Genomic DNA, 27,986 nt, shown 5'->3' with positions numbered 1-27,986 from the left:
AAACACACAAAGTTTACCACAGGTGTATATTTAACAAAAATTCTAATTGAGAACAGCTACAATAAAGCTCTCAAAAATGTGCATAGCTTAGCAAAATTAATTTTTATGGAAATTTACAATCACCAATTTTAATTCAAATTATATGGTAACATACTTTCATTTGGCACTATGGAACATTATTTAAGTTATACCCCAATATACATAAGAAAAAAGACTTAAGTTGCCTAGCATTTATTTTTAAATTTAAATAAGTAATTTCCTCTGTAAATATTAACCATCATATAAAAAATTGTTTGATAAGGCACAGTGGCAATTTATCTGACAAAAGATAATTTTCACCTTTATACATTTTCAATCAGTTGAAAACTCCTTTTTAATAATTTACTGAAATAACTTTTCAGAGTTTTCTTCAAAAGAGCCATTTAATTTGAAATAAAATAAATTACGTTTATAATTAAACAACTGTGTTTAATATTAATGAATCCCAAAAATTAACTATATTCAAATATAAATAAAAGAAATTCAGTGTGTGTGTGTCTACACACACTCGTGCACACACACACACATCAAATGTAAATATTTGGAGCAAGCTTTTGTGTTTCTCTTATTAAATAGAATTTTTGAAATCACATTAAACATTTAAAAAATATTGTTTCTACAGCGTATTAATAAATCTGATGTTTCAATGCAGTAATAAGTAAATAATAAACTACTGAGTCAAATTTACACTAATTTTGTGATAACAATAAATAATTATAGTCGCTTTAATTAGATTAGATTCTCAATCTCATTTTCATTCTTTAGGATATTCATGATCTCATTTGAATTTTGTCTAAGACTATATAAAAAACAAATGTTTATTGTACACCTTTACTTTTAAATGATGCATGTTAGACTTTTAAGTTTTTTAAGTCTAAGACGTCCTATCCTTGGTACATCCCTAATATGAGTGCCACCATTTTAAAGATACTTTTTTTAGAGAAACCAATTGCTACAGCAAATTTATTGTATTTTCTAATGGAAAAACACAAACTTGAAAACAATATTTTCAGTCCAGAAGAGACAAATATGGTCTTTAAAGGTTAGTTATATATACATAGTATTCACTATATTTGGGGAAAAGCAGAGTATTATGGCAATGTATTAAATTGCAATTACAACTCAACATTTTTTATGCTTTCAAACAAAAAATACAAAAAATTTACAAGGTGAGTTAAAATATGGCACTTCATATGGAGAAAGATAATTGAGATGTGCAATGGCAAGTTATGTAAATATTTTCTTTATCAGTTGTTTGTAAATACATAAAATGAGGAAAGCCATGTTTTCCACCTTCTTTCTTGAATCTTTTGAGCATTGTTAGGATGATTATGCTTCAAACTAGTGACAATCAAGCTACTACCACTGGTCTTGATACGAGCCCGGCACTTAAACTTACTATGCTCATAACAGAACCAGTGCTTAGTTTTGCTCTTGCGGTTCACCACGCGGTACAGGAAGTCACCCAGCGCCAGAACTTTGCCTTTCTGCACAAATTCTACGACACCTGAAAAAATATCCAACAATACTTTCTTTAGTACGTAATAGCATTGCATGCCCTTAACCTCTCAACATATAAAACATTGCCATAAATATTTTATTTTTTACAATTTTTAGTTTTTGGTTTCATTTACTGTTTCAATGCAAATAACAGCTTATTATGTGTTTCAGGGGTAGTTGTATGTTAGCAATATGTATTTTTGCTTTTATTTCTCATTAGTTCATGTTTTTAAGTATAACTTTTAATTTACTTAATTTAAACTTTCAAAGCCACTATTTTTATATGTTTGGTTGGGTGTTTAAGTTTTCAGATATAGTTATATGTACATTTTTCTTTACTTGTTTTACTAATATACTTTCAAAGCATAATGATGCAAAGTGATGATAAAACACCCACACCAGTGTTGGAAAGAGAAAGGCAGGTGTGCCCTGAAGTGCAAGAAAGAGACTGAAATGGTAGTTCCTCACTGAGCGTGGAAACTCGAGGACAGATGTATCATCAGAATTGAAAAGAGACAGAGAAGGAAAAATTCCCTAGTTATATGTATGCAGTTTTTTTTTTCATTTCTTGTAACTTGTGCTTTGATTGGCTGATTTTTAAAGTGTGTCCTAAGCTTGTATGTGATTGGTTGTGGGAGACCGTGACCACCTCCCTCCTCTGAGATGCAAGGTAGTCATTTCGGTCATTATTCATTGTGTGATCATGGTATTGAAAGGTCGCGATTGATCAATGGCTCAAAAATATATCGAAGAAATGCTTCACTTGCATTTGAACTTTTTCCGACATGTGCATTTACCCTTCCTCCCTCTCTCCACCCTTTCCTTTTCTTTCCCCTTCCTCTGACGTCTTGTTCTTTTGTGCCCCCCTCCCCCTTATAGCTCACCCTTTTGATGTCTCCGCGCAGGTGCGGAGGAGAGGCTTCATGTTTTTATATTCGGCTACTTGACTGAGGCTTGTTCTAGTTGCAGCTTGCCCTTCCTTGGGTTATGAACTAATTTCTGTTCTAAAGAGCAATGGGAGCTACCGACGGGGCGTGGCCGACGAAATTTAAGACCCTTTGCGTTTCTTCTTTGTTCTTGCATGGGGGCTGCACATTTATTTAACGTCGGTGATTATCCCCATGTAGTGTTCTTTATTTTAAAATACTAAAAGCAAACAGAATGCTAATAAAATATATGTTTTTTTTATAAGGATTTGAGTTTATTATTTAATGACTGAGGTTTATTTACCGATGCCAAAAAAATACTAACCTGAAACTTCTACAACTTTAATGCACATGCAAATTATTTGGAACAATCATTAAAATGTTAAAAGTTCAAAATTAAAAGAAACTTAAAGTTAAAGGCTGCACTTTGTTCGAATGTCTTCGCAAATTAAATCGCAAGAATGGCATCAAAAACACTATTGAAAATGTACAACATTTCAAAGAGAGTTAATATTTAAAAATGTGCAAATTTTCAGATAAGTCTGCAAATTGTTTCTGTGATGAATTGCAAAAATTATCTTAAATTGCACATACGGCTTTGTGCCCTTTTTCCGACCATCATTTTTTCTAACACGCCATGTTGGTGAGAATACTCTGTGAAAATTTCAGTTCAATGCATATCTCAACACTAAGAGTTCAGCAGCACAGTTTTTGTAAACACATGTTTCATAGTTTTGAGCATGTTGAAACATAACATAACATAACCTAGTAATACAGTGTTCTTGTAGTTTGTGCTTTAAATTTTCATTATTAATTATAATTAACTACAGTGATGAATACCGTATTTACTCGCATATAGGTCGCGGCAATTTTACCAGATTCGATGGGGAAAAAATGAAGTGCGACCTATATGTGAAGAAAAATTTTTTAAAAATTTTTGAGGAATTTTTTTTTTTTGCAATATTTTGCTTTAAAATGCGAAAAATAAGTTTATATAGGTATAGGCAAATTTATTTACAATGTACACATACATCGAAACCCCTTATTTACGTTACCTTTATTTATGTTTTCCCGTTATTTGCACTATATTCTTCAGGTCCCGTTTAGTTCCTATTTAGTTCCCATTTAGTCCAATACAATACTTTCACGCAAATTACGACTCAAAAATCGAATCCATCCCGCTATTTACGTCACGTAACAACCATAAACAACCAGAAAATACCGTGGGTAGTTTAAGAGTAGATAAGATTAGCTAGTAGGCCTAAAAACATCGTGAAAAACGTAACGTTTATAGTTGGCAATGAACATTTTAAATCGCAAAATATACATATTTTATAACATGAAAAGTTGCTTTTATTTCTAAACATGTAATAATTTAAGCCTAGGCGTGTAAAAGTCCGAGTAATTATAGCAGGAAACAATCTAAAATGCACAGGGAAAAACGTAAACACAAACATGGCTGCTTGTGAGTTCTGATACTGTATTTATGTCACAACTTAGCCGAAATACTGGTACGAGACATAAACTTCACAAAATAAAATGAGCGGAGTCGTGGTAACTGTTTTATACGTATTTTATAATTTCGGAAGTATTGTACAGTTGACGCATATTTTTTAAACTAACAATTTATTTCTGGGGATCGTAATTAATTAATTATTGGTATCAAGACATCACGATAAACGTAAACTTGAACATGTCACGGCAGCGAGAAAACTGGTGCGTATACCAACAAACTGGTATTAGAACTGGACAAAACTGGTACACGGGAGGTGGAGCTTATATTTTTTTCCGCTAAGCTCGCGTCTATTGGCTGGATGCTGATGGGCGGAGCATAGAGTGAGTTATACTGCGCATACGCAGCTCAGTGAACAAAGAAAGCCAGCAGGCGCGCAGTAACAGCAGCTGATCGAGTACAATGACCTATCTCCGTGCACGGCGCGGTAATGAATTACCAGTGCGACCTATATGGGGGGAATCTTAAATACCAAATTCAAGACCTCAAATTATGGGTGCGACCTATCTGCGATGGCGACCTATATGCAAGTAAATACGGTACAACTGAGCCAGTTAAAAAGAAGACACGATTGATGGGAAGGTATGTAAATAAGAAACAAGGAAGTTCAAAAATTAGTAAAGTTCAAGGTGAAGATTATGTTACACACAAAGGTGAAGTAGTTCCATCAAAAGATTTTACTTTGGTTAGTGAATGTTGTAAAAATATGTGTTATGAACATTTTCCACTCCAAGACCAATGTAACTTATCTGACTCATTCTACAATGGGCAAAACAAGGCACTTCAAGATGCCTACCTATCAGTTTGTATGACGCTGTCTGCTAATATCAACATTGGTAACAATCAAAAGAAACCTCATCTCAAAACTTGGTCTTATTCCATGAAGCAGAATGGCACTCAAGTTATGGTGTGTCAAAAGTTTTTACTCACTATTTTTCAGATATCTGTTAAAAGGTTTTGTGTTGTTCAGTCTTAAGTTTTTAAGTGTAGCTGATTTTCAAGAACTGCGTGGAACTCATAATAACCATCCACATAGGTCACGTGGTAATGTTGTAGACTTAACGAAGCCTCATTTACAACTAATACCTAGTGATTTAAGCCACTATCGTGCTCATAAAACAAATCTAAAGTACTCTGAAATTCCAGAACTCACTTTTAAAAGCCTTTTTAATATGTTTAAGATCTATTATCAAGAAACGACCAACAGGTCTCTCAAACTTTAATTTGAACACTAACGTAAGCTGATTGAAAACCATTTTAAATACGGATTTAGATGTCTTAAGACAGACATTGGTGATTCTTGTGAGTGTTCCCAAAAGTTGTTAAGATATGCAAACGATCCTTGCAAAGTGAATATGGAAATCCACAAAAGGAAATACAAAAAGCATCACTCTCTAAGGGCAGATTTTATTTCCAAGGCTAAAGATGACAATACATCTTACTTCGTTGTAGAGTTTAATTATGCTCAAAACTACCCTATTCCCAAGCTTAGTGTGAACAGCCAGTTTTAAAAAAGATGTCTTTGGCTATATGTCTTTAATGTTCATGTGTTTAATGACAATTCATCATACTTTTATTGCCAGATGGAAACACAAGCGAGTAAAAACAGATTCTCGGTAGTTTCCTTTGTATATGACACATTGAAGAAAAATTTGCATAAGTTCCCAAACACCAAAACAATCATTTTAGTTTTGTCTGATGCAACGGGAGGACAGAACCTGAATGCTAATGTAACTATATTCTGTACCTGGCTTGCAGAAACTCATGGTTCATTTATATCCCGTATGCGGTCACTCATTCAGCCAGTGTGACCGTAACTTTGGTCTTGTTCGCTCAAAAATAAAGAAGAGGGACGTGATTGAAAGTGCAAGTCCTTGGTTAGAGGCTATTGTTACTTATAGAGAAAATCCTTCAATTTTTTAAATGACGATGGATCGAGCCTTGGTCAAAGATTGAGTAACAGCACTATCCAACTTTTTTCTTCCAGCACCAAAATCTAATTTAAGGAAGTTCACTATAATGAAATTTGTGATGATGAATTACATTAAAAGTGTCTGTGTGTGTTCAGAAACCTCCCAATGTACACACCATTCACCTACTTGGCAACGTTCAATTTAGAAACTCTAAAGAATGTTAACCTAACAACCATCCCCTTTCCCACTGTTAGTGCTTGTAAAATAGATGATGTAAGAAATTTGTGTATACACTTGCCCCAAAAAGAATGTGATTGGATTGAACAAATATTGAATAAGACTAATCAGTAACATAGGCCACATAACTTTCATGTGATCAGCACCTATAGTTATTTTTATTCCTCATACTTTTTTATGCAACCAAGATATTTTATACTTTTTGAATGTACAATAAATAAATATTAAAATTTTTTAGATCTTAGAGTACACATTATTTTAAACCTAACCCCTGGTTGGCAAAAGGGCACATAACACACTTATTTTATTTAAATGTCTAATTAAAACTAGAATGTTTTTAAGATCATATGGCTCAATACAGTGGAAACTCATTACTACAAGAACTGACAATGGCGGGAAAAATTCTCGTAACTACAAATACTTGTAATAACCGAACATAGAAAATTTTAAGTCAAAGTTAAGATTCCTGAACTTTCTAAAAAGTCTTCATTTCACACCGTTAACTCGAAAACCATTAACTTTAGTGAAAAATGCATTGAATAAAAGTTGTAGCAAATTAAATAAAAAATTGAAAAGGTCTCTGATTTTTTTTGTATCTGCAATGGTTTTTGTTTTAATCGGGAATGAAATGGTCTAACGCATGAGGGAACAATGGAACACAGCTAAGATAGCAGCTGGGACCACGGTCGCAACGTGGAGGGGAGGATAAGTGAAGCGCAGAAAGGAAAATAAAAGAAGAGAGAGAAGATGGCTGCACGAAGGGAAGGGCGTAGGTTTCGCATCCTTTGTAAGCTGGTTTATTATTAGATTTCCCCCTATAGTCGAAAGCCAGCACGGCAGCTAGCTACTAGGGGAGAACCTTGGCTGACATAACAACACACAGATTCACTCTACGGTGCTGAAAAATTCCTTCACTCCCAGCAGGAGGTGCCTTTAAAGCACCTTTGTTCAATGTCAACATTCAACCTAGGTTAGCGAGAGAAAGAGACTGTGAAAGAGAGAGGACAATGTGCTGGGGAATAACGGGATGAGGAAAAAAAAAGGAGGGGAAGCGGAAGAAAGGAGGGGAAGTAGCCGTCGCCTTACGAGAAGAGAGAGAGAGAGAGAGAGAGAGAGAGAGAGAGAGAGAGAGAGCATGATGTTAGTCACCACAATCCCGCCCACAAAGAAAGAAGTGAAACGAGAGACAAGGCACGTTGCTTGTCACCAGTAACACCACTTCCTTCCTCATCACTCTTTTAGCGGTCTTTGTGTTAACTGTGTGAATGTTTTTTTTCAAAATGCCATTTAAATCACTCGTACTTACGGAAGAGCCAACAAGGAAACACTCATATTTACCAGGCAAATTATGTATGTTTAACGTATTCAAACTGATGGTGCATTACAAAACTCTTGTATCTTCGAAGTTCTCGTAATATCCAGTAATCGTAATAATGAGGTTCTACTGTATCTCTTACGTGCCCTTTTTCCGGATGCCTCATCAATTGTAATTAGCTTGAAAATTTTGGAGTGGTGGCAGTGGCACGACATTGTCTTTTTCTGAGAAAGGAATGCTTCAAAAAACTATATTTGTTTGTATAGTGTAAAAATTAATTTTATTACAAATGTAAACATGCAAGCCTCTGTGTATAATGTAATTAATAATGGGCTAATGGGTAATATGCTCATGTTGTTTTCATTTTCTTTACGTAAAATAGAGATAAGTATATTATCATGATTTACGTGGATCAATTTTAAACTTTCAATCGAGTACATCCAAGTGATTACTATCCACGTGCTGTATCAAGTCATTATGTCTTAGGACAGAAAATCAGTTTCCTACATTGCTCGCCTTCTTGCGGAATGCTGATATCCCGTGAGGAAACGCACGGCCCGACTGGAAGCCCCATTTCTATAACAATAAAATTCAACATAAGCTACATCACACTAACTAAATGTAGATCACTTTTAAATTCTTTACAATAAATAAATAATACTTTTTTTTTATATACTGTAGCATACAAGTAACTATATTTTTTAATCAAAATCCTCAAAACTTATGTTCTGCTTGTCCACTCCAAAACTTTATTTAAAAACACAATTCACAATTTAACAATTCTCTTTACTCAAATGGTTTAAAAAGTGGGTTGGTAATCCTTCTACGTGTTCTTTTGTTCCAATGAAAAATTTCATGACCTTACATTATTTCATTTACTTTTCCAGCAGTTCCTTGACAAGTTTTATTTTCCATTCTTTATAGAGATTTTCCATACTTTGTGCAATATAGAACATCCCATTCTTAGAATGCAGTGTGGAAGTAAATGGGCGCTTTCTTTTTCTAACAAACGCTGACTGCCATTACCACTGTCCGTGTTTCTTTATGCACTGGTGCAGAATATCACAAAAATTAAATTTGTAGTTTTTGGACAAGGGTTTTGCATATTGTATAGCACTGAAATACCCATCAGGCAAGATATAATTTGCATACCTAATGACATTTTAAGGGTTAAAAAAAATTTTAAAACTTAAATTCTTCAGTGGGAACTGTTTTTAAGTATTCCAAATGTATCATATAGAAAAATAACCTACAAGTGTATTCAATTCACTTTTTTTTGTGAGTAAATTAATGTTTTAGGACATCACCAAATAAATCTCAAGACAAAATGCTCCATGTTTCAGTTATATAATTTTTTTTAAAATTGTAAAATGCATTTCCTCAGAAACTGACACATCAAAAAGTTTATCAACTGCAAACTTTTTTGCTATTACAGATGGGGTCCAAAGCATCAAAGATGTTCACAATGAATGGAATTTGTTTTTAAAAGCAACACCATCTCATTTGCTCCTACAGTTTTCGAGTCCATAACTGTGAAGATGTGTCTTATCAGCACAAGAGCATGCTGTAATAGATACTTACTCACTGTGTTTCAGGAGAAGTGAGGTTCTGTCCTACAAGCAAGTTAAAACATAAAGGCTGCATTAGTTTAGCTATTTCATTTGACAAACATATCTGGATACCTGCCTGCCAGTTAGTCTGAGTCTCGCAATCAAGTGACACATTGTACCCAATGACTCATTGCATTTCCAATGTTGATGGATTATTTATTCTAATATATGATTTTATTTTCTGCCTTAATTGTGAATTATTAAAATGTGAACTGTGCAATTGGTATACCAAAAAGAAACTACACTGGTAAGCCAGGGGTGCCCACAAGGGGGGGGTAACGACGCAGACTGCGTCATTAAAATTTCAGGGGGGTGGTGGTTAAAAGACGAGAAAAATGTATATATTATTTACATAATTATAGCTTCTAATGTGAAAATACGTTTCTGGTGCTTTGATAATTGAAAGGGATCTTGTAAATCAAATTGGCAACCCCGCACTATCCTCAACAAAAACAGTTTGGTATCTGTCGGTTCAGGATGGAAATATTACCTGATATGACCAAAATTAGTATTAGAAAATCAGTTTTAATTAATGCAAAATGTGATAAAATATAATACTAAAAAAAGTATAAAATTATAAAATCATTGAGAAAATGGCATAAAAAATTTCGGGGGGGAGGGGGGGGCATCATTAGGTTAGGAAGGGGGGGTGGGCATCTCTGTGTAAGCTACGAAGAAGGAGCTCAAGATTATATTGAAAGTATTTGAGTATTTTTCAGAAAACACTAGTGTGAACAATGCAGTTAAAGCTTTGGTCAACTTTGGTCAGCAGTAGCGATAGTGATTAAAAGGTATGTGTTATTATTAATTTCTTTATCAAGTTCACGTTACAATTGTTGTATGAATTCATACTAATAAATGTGTGTGAATGATTTCTTGTTAAGAGTAAAAAAAAAGTGCCAATTTATCATAAATGTATTAGCGTACTTGTATACAATATTATAAATTATTATATGTATCCTTAAAAAGCTTTTTTTGTGCAATTATAATTCCAAAGAAACACAAATCCTGAATTTCACAATGTGTTAAGTGATTTGGCAACAGTGCGCCCCACAAGCCATTCACTGCAATCTAAGAGTGAGACAGTCTATAGCTTAAAAGTTAATTCATTATCTTGATGTAAGTTTTTGGACATACGCCATTGCTAAGAACTTTTTCTGTTGAAGAAAGTTTTTCTTCAACAGAAAAAGTTCTTAGCAATGGCGTATGTCCAAAAACTTACATCAAGTCATGCACTCCCATTGCACAAATCTTTTAAAGATTAATTCATTATCATTTTGAATTAAATGTTTTACTACTTAGAGATACTTCTAAAACACATTAAAAATTTTATCACTACAAAACCATATGTATACCTTGACAGACTTGAAGTGACTGAGTTCTCTGTCCTTCACTGAATTCTGATAAGTCAGAGCCATTTTCAAAAGAGGCATTCTTTTTCTCAATGTCAGAGTCTACTTCCACGGACTCTTCCTTGGAGATCAGCAGTTCGACAGCCTCCACTTTTCTACTCGAGTCACTGACTTCACAACCAGAGCTGGGGGTGATCATGGCCGTCTGCAGCACGGTCGCTTGGGGGAGGGGAGGTGACTGTCCCTGGGGACTGTACTGGGGTTGTTCATGACACCTTCGCTTCTTGGGTGGCTGCTGTGCAAATTCTTGGTTGGGAGCGATTACAGTCTTGATCGGTGTTTCAGCCACAACCTTAAACATTAATACCAAGTATGGAATTCCTATACATTATTAAAGATACCAGCAAGATCTAATCAAAGAAGTATTATTAGATTACAGTTGGCCCTCTTTAATCCAGCATTAATCAGTTTGCCACATTCTGCAATGGCACTAATCGAACAGCTTGCATTCAGAATCTTTTTTTGGTGGATTCTAGCAGTTTTTGTCTTTGAACACCTGGATATACCTTTATTTATTTTACAATAAAACTTGTGTGTATTTTATATTGCCATAGAACAACTATTTCAATTTTTTTTTTTTCAAATATAATTGTATGTATATTATTTTGAATTTTGTATTCCCATAGAACTTTATTGACGTTCTAAAATTCTGCATCATCCCTGATCTAACACTGCTGTATTATTGAATTATAGCACATATTATACTCTATTGCATATACTGTACATATTATTAAATGAAATAGCACATATACTGTATTACACTATGCTACAGTATAAACATCTAGTATAAATTCAAGTAACCTGGCTAAAGGTAACTACCCTTTTTTTTATTGTTTACATCACATCATTATAAATAGAGGATTAGGTGGCACTTCCAAGATGATAATTTAACCAATTTCATCCACATATTTAAAATCAATATTAGGAATGTGTGTAGTGCTCGTGTTAAGTTAGTAGTAGAGTGTTATTATGATATATATGGTTGCGTATGCAGCCTGCCCCTCTGTGGTATATTCCGCTGTAGTGTGGGTGCTGTGTAGCACAATACAGTCGTGGTAGTATTGAGTACACTGCTGTTTGTGTTGTGGTATTGGCAGTGTACTGGATACTGATCCAGCAGTCAACCCACTTCAGCCACTTACTACACAAGTACTGCAATTGCAATAGCAATAATAATCAACAAAAACCACACACACTTGTCTATAACTTGTGACAAAACCTTAAGAGTGAGACAGGGATGCTTATCTAAAATGGAACAAAATACTTATGTTTTTAAAATAGATTTTTATATGGTTCCAGAATTATACGTTTTCCAACATATATACCAAAGCTACCAGGTTAGCTTGCAAAACCTATGACTGACAAAACAATAACAATCTTTGTTGATAGCTAACAGTGTGAACAAGGATCGCTCAGGATGTAAACAAAACACTATAGGTCAGTCCTTCAATAAAACAAAGATAAGTAGTCTGTGTGAGACAAATGCAAATTAAAACTGGAAGGTAAGTCAGACACTCCTACAAAAACAGTTAGTACCATCACAAAACTATAGTCTTCATGCTACAATAATTTCTCAGGTTTCTAGTTTTTATATTATAAATTTTGCCAGCTAGCAGTAACCCAGTAGTTGGCACAAAATCTATTCAAAGGACCACTGGTCCAAACTAGACTGATATTCGCAACTGCGAACAATAACTTGTTTACAAAATGTCAATTGGACACAGATTGTCATTAGGGAAAATTATATGGTTGTGTTTCTATTGTTTATGACCTCCAATGGCATAAAGAAGAACTGTTACATGCGGTGTGCAGTGGTAGAAACAGCTGCCAGCATAGGGAACACAAATAGGATGGCCGACGGAGCGACTTACTTATGGCTATTGTTGTGTCGCACTCACACACATGCACTGTCCTATAACACCGCCCAGCAAATCCTGTATTGAATATTTGGCTATAAGATGCTGCATGTCCCTAGGCCTACAACAAAGACAGTTGCTATTTCAAAATTTCTAAGTTCACAAAGTCCAAATTGGCACCTAAATATACAGCTGAGTGTCGAGGTTCAGTCCACGCAGGTATGAGGAACTCCCCAGATAAACGGGATCTGGCGTTTATATGCCGGTGTACCGACACCTTACTGGGATTGGTTCAGATTTAGCACCTAACGTAACAATCACATTAAACAACAATCCAAAATAAATGTTACGTAGTGGTGCATACACCACAACACATGTAGTTATTACTGCTGTATTATAAAAGGTTTTATAAAAATGCACTTAATTAAAATGAAAATACTTCCCGCGGCTTCCTGATTACAGGTGTGTAACCCCACTTCCAGTTATTTGAAATTTGGTCCATGAGGTACTGTGTCTGTAGGATGCTCTCAAAATGTAAACAATGAAACAATGGAGCATAGTTCATGGCAGACACACGCACAGGAGGGGACAGTTCATAATGTTAATGTTTTTAAAGTTTATATTTACGTATTACATTTCACTTCATGATTTCACTTCATGTGGGTCACCTATCAGTACAGGAATGTCATATTAAAAGTCTGGTGCAGAATTTATTAATAAATGATATATTTACAGTTAAATTAGTTAATAATGTATTACAATATTTATCACTGTGCTGAAAGTTGAGTTTTAATGTTTTGTAACGTATTTTCTTAGCTCACCTAAATAAATGTTGGGTGCAGCAATATGAAGAAAAATACCTAGATGTTAACAGACATGTGGTCAATTCAGCTTCCATTCTGTGTGATGCCTTACAAATCCAAGGAAGTCTTCCTACCAGACACACTCTGCACACATCAGGATGCAGGATGTGGTACACAGCCCATGGAGCTAGAGATGCCACAGAAAATGTTCAATACAAGAAATATTGGCATTGATACAACCCATGCAGTTTTCAGTGGATGATCGCACCCTTACCAATGCAGCTAGCTCAGTAAGTTTCCTCATGTTATTACTGAAGTGATTTTCCAAGTGAACTAATACAAGGAAAAGTACAGTTCGAATTTGTTCTTGGATACAACGCAGCGAAGGTCTATAATTTTTTGCCAAAAAACACACATAAAAAGATATTCCATAAATAAATCAACTTTGCACATTCATGATAGCAAAAACTCACATTTGCAGGAGATCCAAGTGGTGTCTTGATCTTGCTTCTCTGTGAGATTGGCGGAGATGCAGATGGAACATATTTTATTGCAGTTTCTTGTTCCTTGGACTCCTGCAAAGGTTAACAAAATCCAGCAAATTACAAAAAAAAAAAATTAACAGCACATACCTATAAATAAAATGCAGATGCAGCACCCAAGTCACTGTCTTCCCACCCTCCTTCTTTCTTCCGCCGCAGAGAACTTACCACCTTGCAATGCATTGCCTCTCGTTCGCGCCCCAAGCGAGCGTCGAGCTGACAAGTACTTTTAGTGCCGCAGGTTTATTATAAATAACCATTTATGTTTGGTGAGCCCCAGGGATGGTTGTTTTAGGGGCAATGTTAGACCAGAAATTGGAATTTACCCAGAGATAATGTTTTGTCGCTAAGAGACTAGTGAGAGTAGAGTTCAGGCCACAAGACTCACCTAGTCACGTGCTGGGTGGCGGATATTCATGACCAAAGTCCTATGTTGATTCTCAGAATAGAAGTAGCCAGCGACCCATCCATGTACAGGGCAGTACAGTGTTAAGCAAATAAACTGTTTTTCTCAAACTTCAAGAGTGATCATACAAACTCACAGCCCAATCCAAACCAAAATCCCTTTCACTTCCAAACCTATCACTTTCCTTCCAAGGAAATATTGGTGGTGTCAGATAACAAAGAATGGCCCCCTTACATTTGGTTCTGTTACAATTGGTATAAAAATATATCAAATTATTTAAACAGTACACTTAGTACAAATTAGGACAAAATACTGAAGGAAAAAAACAGTAGACGTTGGCAGCTACTATTACATCACATAAGACAGTGCATTTAGTAAGGGATACTAATTTAATAGAATTTCTGGAGACTGAAGTATGATGCCAGCAAAGAAGTGATAGACAAAGTAGTTGAGAACTAGGAAAGAGTGGCATTTACAGCCAAAATTGTGGTAAAGTAAATAAAGAAGCTTGTAGTAGATGTGGTAACAGTGGGGCTTCTGAAACTAACAAATATATTGACGTCGTCCGGGCCTGCGGCCCCTTTGAGCCCGATATGACACCGCCCAACCACCGTTTCAGTTCAAACCTCCCGCTCGTGCGTGCGTGTGTGCGTGTGTTTCCAGCCCGGCAAGAGGGCGCCTAGCTGCAGTGCGCCGCACCCCTAAGTATGCTAATTAATATTGTAAACCTTTTTCTTTTATTCTTTTGCCCCAGTGTTTTATTGCAGTTCAATTATGTGTTTCTTCAATTTAAATATTATGTTAAATATAAAACTATAGACGTTGCCAGGGCGGACCCGAATAGGCACGGACTTGGACGAGGGTAGGAATGTTTTATAATAATAATTCTCATTAACTACGTAAACAGTAATGTATTTTAAATTGCCAGTAATTTTTATATATTTAATTAATGTAATTTATTATTTACTTAACTTTCGCCGGGGCACGGAATCGCAGAGTGTTGTAACGGTAATTGTGTTCGGCGCGAAGGGCGCCATGTTGCCACCTGCAAACCATGATCTCACCCCAGTCGTTCTCTCCCGCCAGCCAGGGCGGTCGTGTCGCTGCCTTGCGGCGACCACGTGCGTGGTTCGCCTCTTCACCTAAGCCGATTCGTGCCTCGGGCGTTTTCTCAGTTATACCAGTGAAGGAACGTGTACGGAAATAAATAGTGAGTACAATAAACCATTTAACTGTGTTACGTGTCTTTGTGTTCGGGGGACCACGTGGGACCCCAACCTGGTCGGCGGCGTGTGGGACGCCCTGAGAGCCCACTGCGTGGTAGAAGCGTGCCAGACGCTGAGAGCGGGCTTAGGTAGGGTCGAGAGTGGCGCATTTAATATCTAGAGGGCCAAATATCTCGCCGCACACGGGCCACGTAACGCCCTGAGTTAGAGTCTCTCGCCGGGTCCACGTGCCCACTCACGTGGTGGCGCCCACTATTTAGTACCGATAATTTCTCCATAACACCGTACGCCCTCAATATCATGGAGGGACTTGGACAGATTGTGCAAGATGGCAGGGGCGGATCTAGAAGTTAGGATTGGGGGGGGCTTGATCAGAATTTTGCTTCTCACCCATTCAGAAAATTAAGGGGGAGGGGGGGTCCGGGGGTCCTCCCCAGGGAAAATTAGGATTCCAAAGTGCAAAATGGTGCTATTTGGGCATTTTTCATGCTCCAATGTAGAATATATCACTGGCAGAAAAAGTAATAATTTTTCTGGGAAAACGGGTATCAAATAATTATTATGATTAAAATTGTTTAAAAGTGCTACCATTATTCTGCTTGTTTCTTAAAGATTTTTCACATCATGACACGGAAAATCAGCGTAACTAAAGATATACTTGATATGCATATATGTCAGTGGCATATACAAACAGGTAAATAATAATAATAAAACATTTTTTAAAAACATTGTTAGACAGAATCTAAAAATTCACTTCTGTACAATACTTCACATAAAAAATTATTCATCACAGTACAAAAATTGCAGCCTCCTTGGTTGCAATCGGGCAGACATATGGATTACAGCTGAAACTTCGAGCTTAATGTTATGTTTATGAATGTTCATAAGAGCGAGGCCATTCAGTCGGTCTTCGCGCATTGTCGTTCTAAGGTATGACTTAGTAAGTTTCATAGTAGAGAAACTCCTTTCTCCACTGCAAGATGTCACTGGCAAAACACAAAGCAGGTGAAGAAGTTGTTTTATGCTTGGGTAAAATCTTGTAGATTGATCGCAATATGCAACAATAGCACTGAAAGCTTGTCCCTTTTTTGCTTTCCAATGCTCACGCCACATAGCCACCTCATTCTTGAGCTTGATTTCACTTGGGTCCTCACAGTATTTTAGAGCAATGCTGATCAATTCGTCTTCCTCAGTTTGTGCTGAAAATTTTGGAACAAGGCTAAACAACTTAAGCAAGTCTGCATGTGTTGGGGAAAATCTTGTTGATAATTCACTAATCAGGTTGTCAAGAAATGGAATGAAGACATTTTTCCTGTAGTATTCTTCTGGGTTAGATTCCTGTATATTGGATCTGTGAACTTGCCTCTTCACAATACGGGGTAATCTCGCTTGAACTTCGTGTTGCGTTGCTACATTTACTGCCTTTTTGTAAATGCAACTGTAGAATGAACTCTCTGTACGATATCGCTGTAGTATTTTAATGGTTGTGTTTGCCATGGCATAGCACAACTGAAGATCAACATCTGGGCTCTGAAGGTCACGAGACAAAGCTGCTGTTATATCAAGAACTGTTCCTAGGATGTGTAATGTTAAAATAAAGTCAAATCGGAGAATAGCAAATAAGAGTCCTGCTGATTTGGTTGAAGGTTTTTCTTCTTCTGTCAAAGTCAAAAAGGCCTCAATTGAATCAAAACATCCCAAGAAAGCGTGTCACTGCATCATGTCGCTCGATAAATCGTGTTTCACACAAAGATAGTAATTTGTGCTTTTTCTCGTTTGGATGTTGTTCAATGTAGATTTTCCCAAGCTTTTGCACTCTTTGGGGCGAATCCTTAACAAAATTAATTAAATCTGCTATTATACCAGTAGCATTTCTTATACTTGGTTCGGAACAAGAGTGTGACAATGCCAAATTTAACTGGTGTGACGCACAGTGTACATATAAAGCCGAAGGATTCAATTCTTTGATACGAGCCTGAACCCCTTTGAATCTACCTGACATGTTGGACCCTCCATCATACGCCTGTCCTCTCAACCAACTGAGATCCAGGCCTAGCATCTGTAGTTTTTCTACTATGAGTTTTGTTAACTCTTCACCTGTCGTGTCATGGGCTTCAACAAATCCAACAAACATCTCCTTAATCGTACATGATTCAGTATCAAGATACAGTATGCATATAGTAAGCTGTTCTACCGAGCTACTGTCTCGTGTTTCATCAGCAATCAAAGAAAAGTATTTGGACTTCTTTATTTCGTCAACAATACTCTCAACAATTACCTCACCACAACAATTGATTAAGTCATTTTGGATGGTTTTACTAATGAATGTTGCATTCTTTGGGGCTGTTTTTAAGTGAGATTCCAAATTTTCGTCTCCTGCATCCACACGGAATCGTAACAATGCTCTGAATTTACCTTCTCTCTTTTTTCCTTCTTCCAAGTCCATGTCTCCATCATCACGATGTCCACGAAGCGCAATATTTTCTCTGCCACATAGAATTATTGTTTTTACAATCGGAATAAGCCATCGTCTGTTTTCTGCCACTCTCTTCTTGGCCTCAGAGTCTTAACAACACACCATTTTTTTGGGCAGGGTTTTCATGTTTTTTAACAAATTCAGTACCTTTGAAGAGAGCTGTTCTGTGGTATTCATTATTACTGTGCTCCTTAAAACTCTCAAGTACATGTTTGTATTTGCAAAGAGGTTTCTTCACCAGCTTCCCTAAAGGTGATTTTCTTTTTACCCCAGCTTCTTGCGGGCCAAAAAGAACACACGCTCGGCAGTATACACCTTCATATTTTTTACTATAGGACAACCAAGGATAATCATGCAACCATTTCAAATTGAATTTCCTATTTTGGCCTGACTGAACACTTAATGGGAAAACATATGATTCAGCTGGGGTCCAAGGTTTTGTAAACACAGTGTATAGTTCTTCAAAGGAAATGGTTTGACTTTGGCACACATAGTTGGTAATATCATGTGAATCTGTATAGAAAATGTGTGTACCTGAATTTGATGCAAACTCGTTGGACGTGCTAGGTTTAGGACTTGGAGGTCTTCGATCCACCGATGTTGATACGGCTGTAGAAGGTTCTTGTTCTTGTCCGACTTCGTTAACTGCTGCAGCTACACCATTACTTTTATTAAAACCTAAGATTACTGTTTCAAGAGAAGCATTAGTACTTTTCTTTTTTGACAAAAGATAATAAATCTGTCTGTTTTCGTTTGGACATTGTTAAACACAAAACACGAATACAGTTGTATTTATAAATAATACTACGTTTGTTTTGCAAACCTTGTCGTAAACTATTACACAATACCGTATGGTTTACACAGGTAGGATGAGTCAAAATACCCTCGTCATTGATTCAGGGTTGCAGCTGAACTTGACAACATAAATTGTCACTAGAAAGATGCTGGGTAATTAGAAGTGCGCGAGCAATGCCAGGGTTGCCCTGCAGGGTTGCAGCTGAACTTGACAACGTAATATGTCACTAGATTCTGGGTGATTGAGCGAGCACACTCCCCTGGCAAATATCGCGAGGATTGCCCTACAGGGTTGCAGCCCAACTTGACAATGGTAAAAGTTACTGGATGCTAGGAAATAATAAGTGTGCGGACATAATCATTGCTCCACTCTGCTGCTGTGTTGATAAACTGCTAAACCACAGCAGGAGTGTGACTAGAGAAAGGAAAAGCGTAAAACTTAGCATTTTTAATATAGCTCTTACATATAAGCCACAGATAAGGCATCCTTGGCTCGGTGTCGATGTTGGTAATAATAACCGAGTCGAGCATTGGTATTTACATAAAGGAAGAACTACGCACAGTTCTCCAGTTATGAGTAAAAACAGTAACTCATTAAAAACCGGAAATTGAAACACTTCTGCTTCTGATTTTGGCGGGGGGGGGGGGGGGAGCTTCAGCCCAGAAGCCCCCCCCCTTAAATCCGCCTCTGCAAGATGGTGCTCCCTAAAAAACCATTAGAATAATTAAAACAAAATAAAAAACAATATGAAAAGTAAAATACTGCTATTCCTTAACAAAACATAATGACAAACGAGAGAGGTACTTCTGTGAAAATGCAATGGAAAAAAAATTCTTCATTAAGTATCAATTATCTATGAAAAATTATTAAAAAATTGAAGAGGACATCGCTAGGAAGATGTATTCTCCAATGCTGGCTGCCTCCCCTCCACTCTCTCTAGTGCTATAACGTCTCTTTCTTTTATGTTACCCCTCTTCTGCTTGGCGCACGCGCTCTACACCTGCATTACGCATCATCAGTACGGGAGTTGTCGAGGCATCTGCCTCTTACATGGTCAGATTTCGTAGCTGTGTGTTTAGCTTGATAAAAGGTCAGCGCGGTGCTGACCTCCGCAACCGGAACCTCAGGCTTTGCAAGACCAAGTGTTGTTTAAGTTTTTTTGAGTTCGTCATTTCTGTGTGATGTGGACGATTGCTGCACTTAACTAACCTAATTGATAATTTAAGTGCCTTTTTCTATTTTTCTGTTTTGTTTTGATCACTATCATTTAAATTAAAACCTTAATTTTCGAGCACATTTGCTGTAATGAAATTTTGTGCACTGAAGTCGACAAACAATGATGAGGCCATGCAGGGTGTGGGCGTTTCCCAGGCGTCTGTAAATCTCGCTGTGTTTAAATTCTATTTTCTTTTTCTTTCACGTAATTCATTACTGCTTTGTAAAGCATTAGAATTGTTCACGTTTCATGCAGGCTTCTTGTCCCTTTCTGTTGTGCCCATTAAACACACTTGTAACTGGTGTAAAGCTCATTTGCTACACTGTTGTGTGTCAATTTGTTAACATCTTTTTTTTATGTAATTTCATACCCTGAAGATTAACTGGCACATATATGCCTTTAATGTTTCAGCCCTTTAGTAGTAACATTGTAATTTACATGCTGCAGTACAATAAATGTTGTTTGAGATCTTTAAACGCACGTGTAGCATCATAATCTAAATATTCCATGATATTGTAACTTATATTGAGTGTCAAATATTTCATATATGCGTTGTATCCATTAATGTCTATTGCAATTTTACGTAGTTATTTATAGGTATGTGTAACTAGTAATATGATGCAAACACAAAGTTCATTAATTTATTTAAATTCTATAAATTTATAATTTTGATTTGAGTTATTTGTACTACCAATATTTATATTTGCTGAATGAATTTAATGAAGTAATTTATTTAATTTACGTATTCACAACTTGTATTTTTGTAATTATTACTTTATTTCATTTTGTAACCTTTACTAACAATTTTTTGTGTGCAACTTGCAAGCCCGTGATGCTAAGAACGTTCTTTAATATATTACATAATAATGAATAAACATAAGCGAATGAAATGAAACTTTCGAACTGTTTATTTTTACATTTATTTTTAAATTCTCTGTTCATTTGTACACAATTCGCTCTGCAAATTTTAAGTAACGGAACTTTATGTTAAAGAAACTGTCTCGTCGCACACCACAGTTTTGTAATCTGTTGGGATTCGTGTAGTCCTGGGATGCTACAAAATTATAAATCGTTCCTTTTAAAGGAAAAATAAACGTATATTTAATTTAATTTAATTTAAACTATTTCCCACCTAAGCTAGAGCATGGAGAGATTTTTACTGTATTAAATAATAATTTTGAATAGTGAGTAATTTTATATTTGAGATATAATTCAACTTATTTCACAGTTGAGGTACCCATATATTCAAGTGTATTACATTTGTAGTTGTCTGAAACAGAAGTTGCCTTACATTGGAAGATTTCTTAAATTGGTGGTTGTCGTTCATTGAAAGTAATATTAATTCAAATTATTACAGAGGTTGGCATAAGCAAGATCATCTCATATTTTAAATTCTTTTATAATGAGGTTGTCCTATGATCTACATGGTCTGTAATTTAAGAAAGTGAACAGATTGTTCGAAAATTCCTTTTTTTCCTTTTCTTAAGGGTGCATAAAGAAAAGTTATACCCCAGAATTTTTTAATATTTATACCACTACTAAATATTAGTCACACAGCCTTAAATACCTGCCACAATATTCACATTAATTCTTTGTGTTACAGGGGATAATAAGGTCACAACTTGGCAAGACTTAAGTGTACTTTGGTCTAACCACAGGTAGCTTCCAGATGGCGCATATGATAGCGAAAGTGAAGCCAAATTCACCGAGCCGTTGCCAACCAATGACCTGACAACTTCTCTTACCAAAATGACAGTCAATGCTTTCTTATGGACCAAGATTCAAATCTACCCTGTAACATTTGTGTTACGTCTCCGGCATTTTAGAGCTAGTCTGAATTATATTTCATTTTCTATTTAAATTTCCCTTTTTTTTCCTTTACTTATTTTTCTGTTAATTATTTAGTAAATATGTATTACGTTCGTTAATTATTTTTTTGTTTAGGTTCAGAAGAAATGGGAGGTACTGGCCGTTTATCCCAGGCCGAAGGCCGTAATTTGCTGGAAAATGAATATTTCTGATTTACGGTGTTATTATTTCAGTGTACGATGTTAGATGATTATTTTTTAATGTATTTAGGCCTAAATATAATGTATAAATTACATAAGACTTAATATATTGCCAGAACTATTTTTCTGTGTTGCTAAAGAACGGGCGTGTGGTCGTGACATCAGCGAGAGAGGTGGTGTGACGTGAGACTCTCCAGCTGATGGGCTAGGAGTAGTTCCGCGCGAGCAACGAGACGGAGCACGTCGGCAGGCTGCCGCCTCAAATTTACAAAGCTTTGGAATTTTATGTTTAAGCAAATATGGTTTCACAAGTGTTGAAAGTAACACTGAGTGTGTATAATCCACGCGAATGTGTGTGAAACGTAAAACGGGGAAGCTGCCACCCTCATAACTATCTGTCATATGCAGTTAATTGGCATGCTGTTGCGTGTGTATGTATTAAGGTGTCATTTTATAAGAGACACCTTAGGATTATATGACTAAGCTAGTCATAATCAGATTTGGATGCTCTGCAGAAAACAAGTAAGTGGCCACTTACAACTATATTTGGGGAAAGGAGATTCTTGCATGGTGCAAAGATGTGTGAAACAACTCCTACGTAAGTCACAAAGGATTTTGCTTCGATTAATATTTAAAATAAATTTGCAGAGTATAACTTTTATTTCACGGAAGGTTAGTGCAGAGAATATATAACAAAACCCAGCAACGTAGAGTTACACCGTTTAGAGACCCAGTGTACAGTTGCTGTCATCACCTACACATTTGACTTTCAAATTAAGTATGCGGCAAAGACTGCCCGGGCTATGAACTTTTCTTAACAGCCAATATAATGTTAATACTTTATTGTAATATTAATTTTATATTGCAGTATTTTAAGATTATATATAAGATATTGTCATTTTTTTAATGATAAATGTGTTAGCCTCTTTTAGTATAAACACGCATAAATATATGTTATGTTTTTTAAGTTTAATTAGTTTTAAGTAGGTATATTTTTGGGCTACTATTTGGTAAAGGAAAGATACGAGAAATATGTATGCTATTATCTCGTGTGTAAAATCATGCATTTAGCTTTTTGGGATAAATTATTTCTATATAGTTTTTAATGTATTTATATTTGTATTTATTTTTAGTTTAAATTCATTGCCACGTGAAAGTCAGTATGATTATAATTTGCAGTTTTGCAATTATTGTACTTTTTTTTAAATGTGTAAATAAATGGATGTTAAGGAACATATATTTTTATTTTGGTATTTTGATTAATTTATGCTGCTACTTCAGGACACTATCCTGCTTGGGTTTTACGGTGCTGTCTAGTTAACATTATGCATTTACCTGTCCCCTTTAGCATGGGTTGGATTTTACATGAAGTTAGGGCTTATGATGCAAAGTTCCATTATGGTGTGCATTTTGAAAGTGGCCTGAGACCGGGGGCGGGAGTTGTCGCCTTTAGTAGGTCCAGTAGCTAAGGCTAAAGGTGACAACCCCTCTCCTCTTGACTGTACCCCTCCATCTATAACACCTGTACGACTGACCGACATGGAAACATTAGCAGCAATGACTACCATCGCAACGCCTAAGGGAGACATTACAGGACACGGGTACCAACCTCGGGCACGTCCGCGTCGTCCCCCGCCAGTCCCTTGACCTGCAGCAGCTCTGCGGTCTTGAGGAACTCGGCGAGGTCTTCCTGGCCGACGCTAACCTCGCCGCGGTACATGAACTGCAGCACATCCACCAGCTCCTTGTGGCCCACGTCCTTGAGGATGACGATGGGGTGCTGGCACGGGTTCGCCTTGAACAGGCTCTTGAAGTACGGGCTGCACACCGACAGCACCAGCTTGTGGGCCTGGATGAAGCGACCGTCGGCCGCGAGCGTCACGTCCACCAGCTCCTCCCCTTGCAGCAGCGAATGGAAGCTCGTCGACAGGTTGCTGTGGAAGTCGTCCCACTGCAGGGTTAACTGCTCGCTTCTCGCTTCCATCATCTTCGCCTGAGGAACATATAATCACAGATTTTTTCTTAATATGTTCGATAAAACTCCGTCTTACACCAGGTTACCTAGAAAACCTATAATAACAATTTATCCTGACTTTCACATGCTTAGGAAAAAAATTTCTCTGACCACTGACATTATTCACCAATCACTATAAAAAAAAATTCAAAATCTACATTGTGACACTGGAGTAAAAAAAAATGGATTTGAACAGCGACAGCAACAGCAACAGCTACACAAACACAAGGTGGCCATGATAATTTTACTATTCCAAAAATATCAACCAGGAATTTTTTTCAAAATAAAAGAATAGTATAAAAAGAGGAAGAGGAATTAAATTATAACAATGAATAAATTAATCATTATCAATTATCAAAAAATATGTTAAAAAAGGAAATGATAAATTTATTCATACAGAAAACCGGATAAATATAAGCAAATATATAATATTATATCACACTTATTAGCGACCAAGGATCGGCTCGTAAAGCTACCTGCCAAATAAATTTAACCTTCCTAAACAAACAAAAAATTACAGAATATCAGTTTACACCGACACTTTTAATGCATACCAACAGCAACAAGTTAGCGCGCCTTTTCATCCTTGCACGCTAATGCTTCGCCTGCCGAATGCAGGCCTTTAAACAAAAATTTAATTAAGACATCCAGCATTTAAAATTACCAAACTAAACTGCTAACTCATAAATATTAAGGTCAAATCAGTATAATAAACTTCATAAATACCTTGTTTAGTTTATAATTTTTAAAAGCATGACCAACGAAAGGCGGTCTGTTTTCAAAAATGTTTCCTTATATTGAAACCTCCTTAGGGCTCATAACAAGTAATGGCCCCTTATGAGCTAAATGCCAAATGAAAACTGTAACCTTCCTTAACAACATGTATGTTTCCGAATTTCTGTCTGCCCCGACACTTTTAATGCCCAAGGACAGCAACAAGTTCGCGCGCACTGTCTTCCTTGCAGGCTAATGCTTCGCCTGCCGAATACAGGCCTCTAAACCAAAATTTATTTAAGACATCCAGGTTTTGAAATTACCAAACTAACCTGCTACATCCTAAATATGAGGGTCAAATCTGTATAATAAACTTTATAAATACCTTTTTTAGTTTATAATTTTTAAATCATTGATGCCTTCCCCTCTACCTCCATTGATTTTTATATGATTAATGTTTGGGTTCGAGATATAATGGAGGGTTCGGCCTTGTGGCTAAAGGTAGGGGTTAACGCAGTAGGGCCCCCCGAGCTGTAATGGCCACTCAGGACGCCTGAAGAAGAACACAAAGTTTCTGGAGGGTATTTGATGAATTTATTACGGCACAGCCCTATACATAGTGCTGCCCGTTCTGGCCGTAACAGTTGTCCCAGATCGACTAGTCACACGCGCAGCCCACTTCCTCAGTGGCGGATCACGATTTTAATGCGCGTGAAGGACGTACTATTACACCCGATGCAGCGGTTACGAAATAAACTCTAACATGACAAATTAAACCTTGACGAACAAAACAATTCACTATTACACGATACTTATTATACTGGGCTATCGGCACGTAGGCCCGTGTCTCCGGCGACTCTACGTGATTCCTAGATGTGTTACAGGGACTGATTCGTTAGTACGTTTGGTGGCACGATACCGTGCGGCGGTTACAAATAAACTCTAACATGACAAATTATACTTTGACGAACAAACACTTCACTGTTACATAACACTTATTATAATGGACTAGTAACACGTAGGCCTGTGTCTCCGGCGACTCTACGTGATTCCTAGACATGTCCCAGGGGCTGATTCGTTAGTATGTTTGGTGGCACGTGTCGCCTTTTGGCTGCCCTGTGCGGGACAAATCTAATTAGCCGGTAAGCTAAGTTGGGGCGTGGAGCGCCAACATAACGTCTCATAAACGTCCCACAGTACTTATGTAATACGTTGAACACTCATCTTAGAGCACTGATTTAATTAAGTGAGATACCTCATGGTAAATTGAGGCCGACCACAGAACTGTACACAAAAGATTAGAAAAAGATTATACTATTGAAGCTACATAACGGTGATAGCAAGAGTTGATGGTTCCGCGTTTCGCGAAGGCTGCCGGCCTATGCGAGCTCCTGAAGGACACTGGTGCTCTCGCCGCGCGCGTCCCCCCTCCCCCGCCATACCACCCGCGGAAACGTATGAATTTCACGGGAAAACTGAACCGGCCAGGTTCGGAACAAAACGCACAGTGAAACATAATTTTGAAATGACTGAAATATTAAATGATGAAAATAATGTCAAATAAAAACCTGTGGAAAAATATACATAAATTAATTTGTTTTAGTTTGGCGGAGGTATATGCCACACCCGGCCGGATCCTTCCGCCGACGTAGAACTCGTTGCCTGGTGTTCGGCTCATCGCACGAACTACACTTTGCTGCGCGCACGAGCACGTTCGGTGCATACACCTTTGCGAGACGTTGATGAGGCATAGTGGTCTATGCGACATAGAGGAGCATTGGCGGTCGGCATCAAATGCCCCCCGTTCGCTGAGATCGCTATGTGCATCAACGCCTCATTTCACACTCTGAGCACTTCACTGATGTTTGCCGCACTGTGAGCCCAACACTACGCGGTGGGGTGGTGGTGTGTTCTGATGTAATGATTCTGCCCTGAATCTTTCTCCCACTCGATGAATGCCAAGGGGGAGCGCCCTGACCCGTGTCCGTTACCCCCCTGGGACTGGGCGGCGACGTGCGCCACTCCTAGAACAATATGGTGACAAGTGGTTGGAGTGGTCAGTGTGGTCGGGGTGTGGCGTGGTGGTGGAATGGACGACGTGGATGGGGGAATGATATGGGTCCGGCCATGAGTGTTGGCGCCACTGGAACGCCCCCAACGAGCCGCACGCGGGTGAAGTAGCTCGACGGGGACCTGGACCACTCATACTCCGCCAGGTAGGCCGGGGTTCAGCGGGCCCTCTGTGGTCGTGTTGTGGGGACTGTGCTGGTGTGGGTCTCTACTGGGCAGAGTGTTGTAGACTCACTCGTGTCCGGTTGGGTGGTCGGGCAACTCGCCTCCACTGCGGGGACAGGAGTGAACACTACCGGCTTGCTCTCGTCCGCGCAGCACGTCCTGACCGGGGCCCGACGTCGGCGTGTGGGGCGCCTATCCCTACTGTCCGGTACCTCCTCCCCGTCCTCTGGCTCGTACACGGACACCCGGAATGTGGCATCCGCCAGGCTAAGGTCCAGCGGCCACAGTGGCTCGACGTTCTCCTCAGAGACCTCTTCCCCCTCCTCATCAGGAAACCAGACCAACAGACTCCCCACCTCCGTGGGGACGTGCGGAACTGTGGCCAGCGGCACTGAGAACCTGATCGGAGTGTTTGGGAGGTCGGGTTCGGTGCATTCAGGTGCCTGATCATGGCTACCCCCATATGGCTAGCCCGTGTGCGTGTACCCCCGGGTGGCGATTTTGGGTTCTGCTCCTTCCCGCGGTGTCTCTGTGGCCTCCTGGAGTGTGGGAGATGGTGAAGAGGGTGTTGTTGGGCCAACTCTGAACCCGTGCGCAACTAAGCGCAGGTTGTCCCGGTGTACTTTGGCGGGCCGCCCCCTTGGCGTCCGGACCGCATAGGATGAAGGGCCCGTCCTCCACAGGACATCCCGCAGCTCCGACTTTCGGGGCGCTAGCCCCGCACAAAAGTTACGCGCCCCGGACGACAAGTGGTGCTGCCTGACGTACACCAGCTGACCTGGCTGGATCGGTGGTGGGGGGTGACTACTCAGGGGCGTGTGGGTCGCCAGGAATTGGGCTTGTTGTTGTCTGGCATGCTCCCTTCCCTCCTCATGATCGGGGGCGTACCACTGTGCCCATGGCGATGTCGGCCACCCTGCTCTCCCCGGGCAACGCCAAGTTTTTCCCGTACAAGAGCTCACCAGGAGAATGACCATTGATGGCGTTCGTGCGGCGCCGGAGACAATACAGCAGCTTCGGCAGGTGGACGTCCCACTTGGAGTGGTCGTCCTCCAACCTCAGCCTCAGCTGCGCCTTGACCTCCTGGTTTCTCCTTTCAGTGGGGTTGGCCTGGGGATGGTAAATGGGGGTGGTGTGGTGGTCGAGGCCCCATTGGTGACAGTCAGCTCGCCAGTGCCTCCCGCTGAACTGACAGCCATTGTCCTTCAACAGCACGCGCGCGAAACCA

The 27,986-nt window shown here is 38.4% G+C and overlaps 1 protein-coding gene across 5 annotated transcripts; it reads right to left on the bottom strand.

The window, feature by feature from the left end:
- Nucleotides 1-12: 12 nt before the first annotated feature.
- On the bottom strand, nt 13-24,049 carry LOC134534772 (modifier of mdg4-like). Of its 5 annotated transcripts, none has more exons than XM_063373328.1 (6): nt 23,921-24,049; nt 23,405-23,788; nt 13,598-13,699; nt 10,409-10,757; nt 7,951-8,019; nt 13-1,546 (listed from the first exon to the last, which is right to left on the bottom strand). In XM_063373328.1, exons 1-6 carry the CDS (start codon nt 23,927-23,929, stop codon nt 1,287-1,289), a joined length of 1,173 nt encoding a protein of 390 aa, XP_063229398.1. In that variant the 5' UTR covers nt 23,930-24,049; the 3' UTR covers nt 13-1,286. The 5 variants fall into 5 exon arrangements, with proteins under 5 accessions (XP_063229398.1, XP_063229399.1, XP_063229402.1 ...); XM_063373329.1 differs by having other exon boundaries at nt 7,960-8,019; nt 23,921-24,020; XM_063373332.1 differs by having other exon boundaries at nt 23,889-24,014.
- Nucleotides 24,050-27,986: the final 3,937 nt, after the last annotated feature.

The sequence above is a fragment of the Bacillus rossius genome, chromosome 8 (assembly GCF_032445375.1).
Source record: "Bacillus rossius redtenbacheri isolate Brsri chromosome 8, Brsri_v3, whole genome shotgun sequence".
Lineage (NCBI taxonomy): Eukaryota > Metazoa > Arthropoda > Insecta > Phasmatodea > Bacillidae > Bacillus > Bacillus rossius.
The sequence above is the reverse complement of the archived record's forward strand: the minus strand, read 5'-3'. Positions and strand labels throughout refer to the sequence as shown.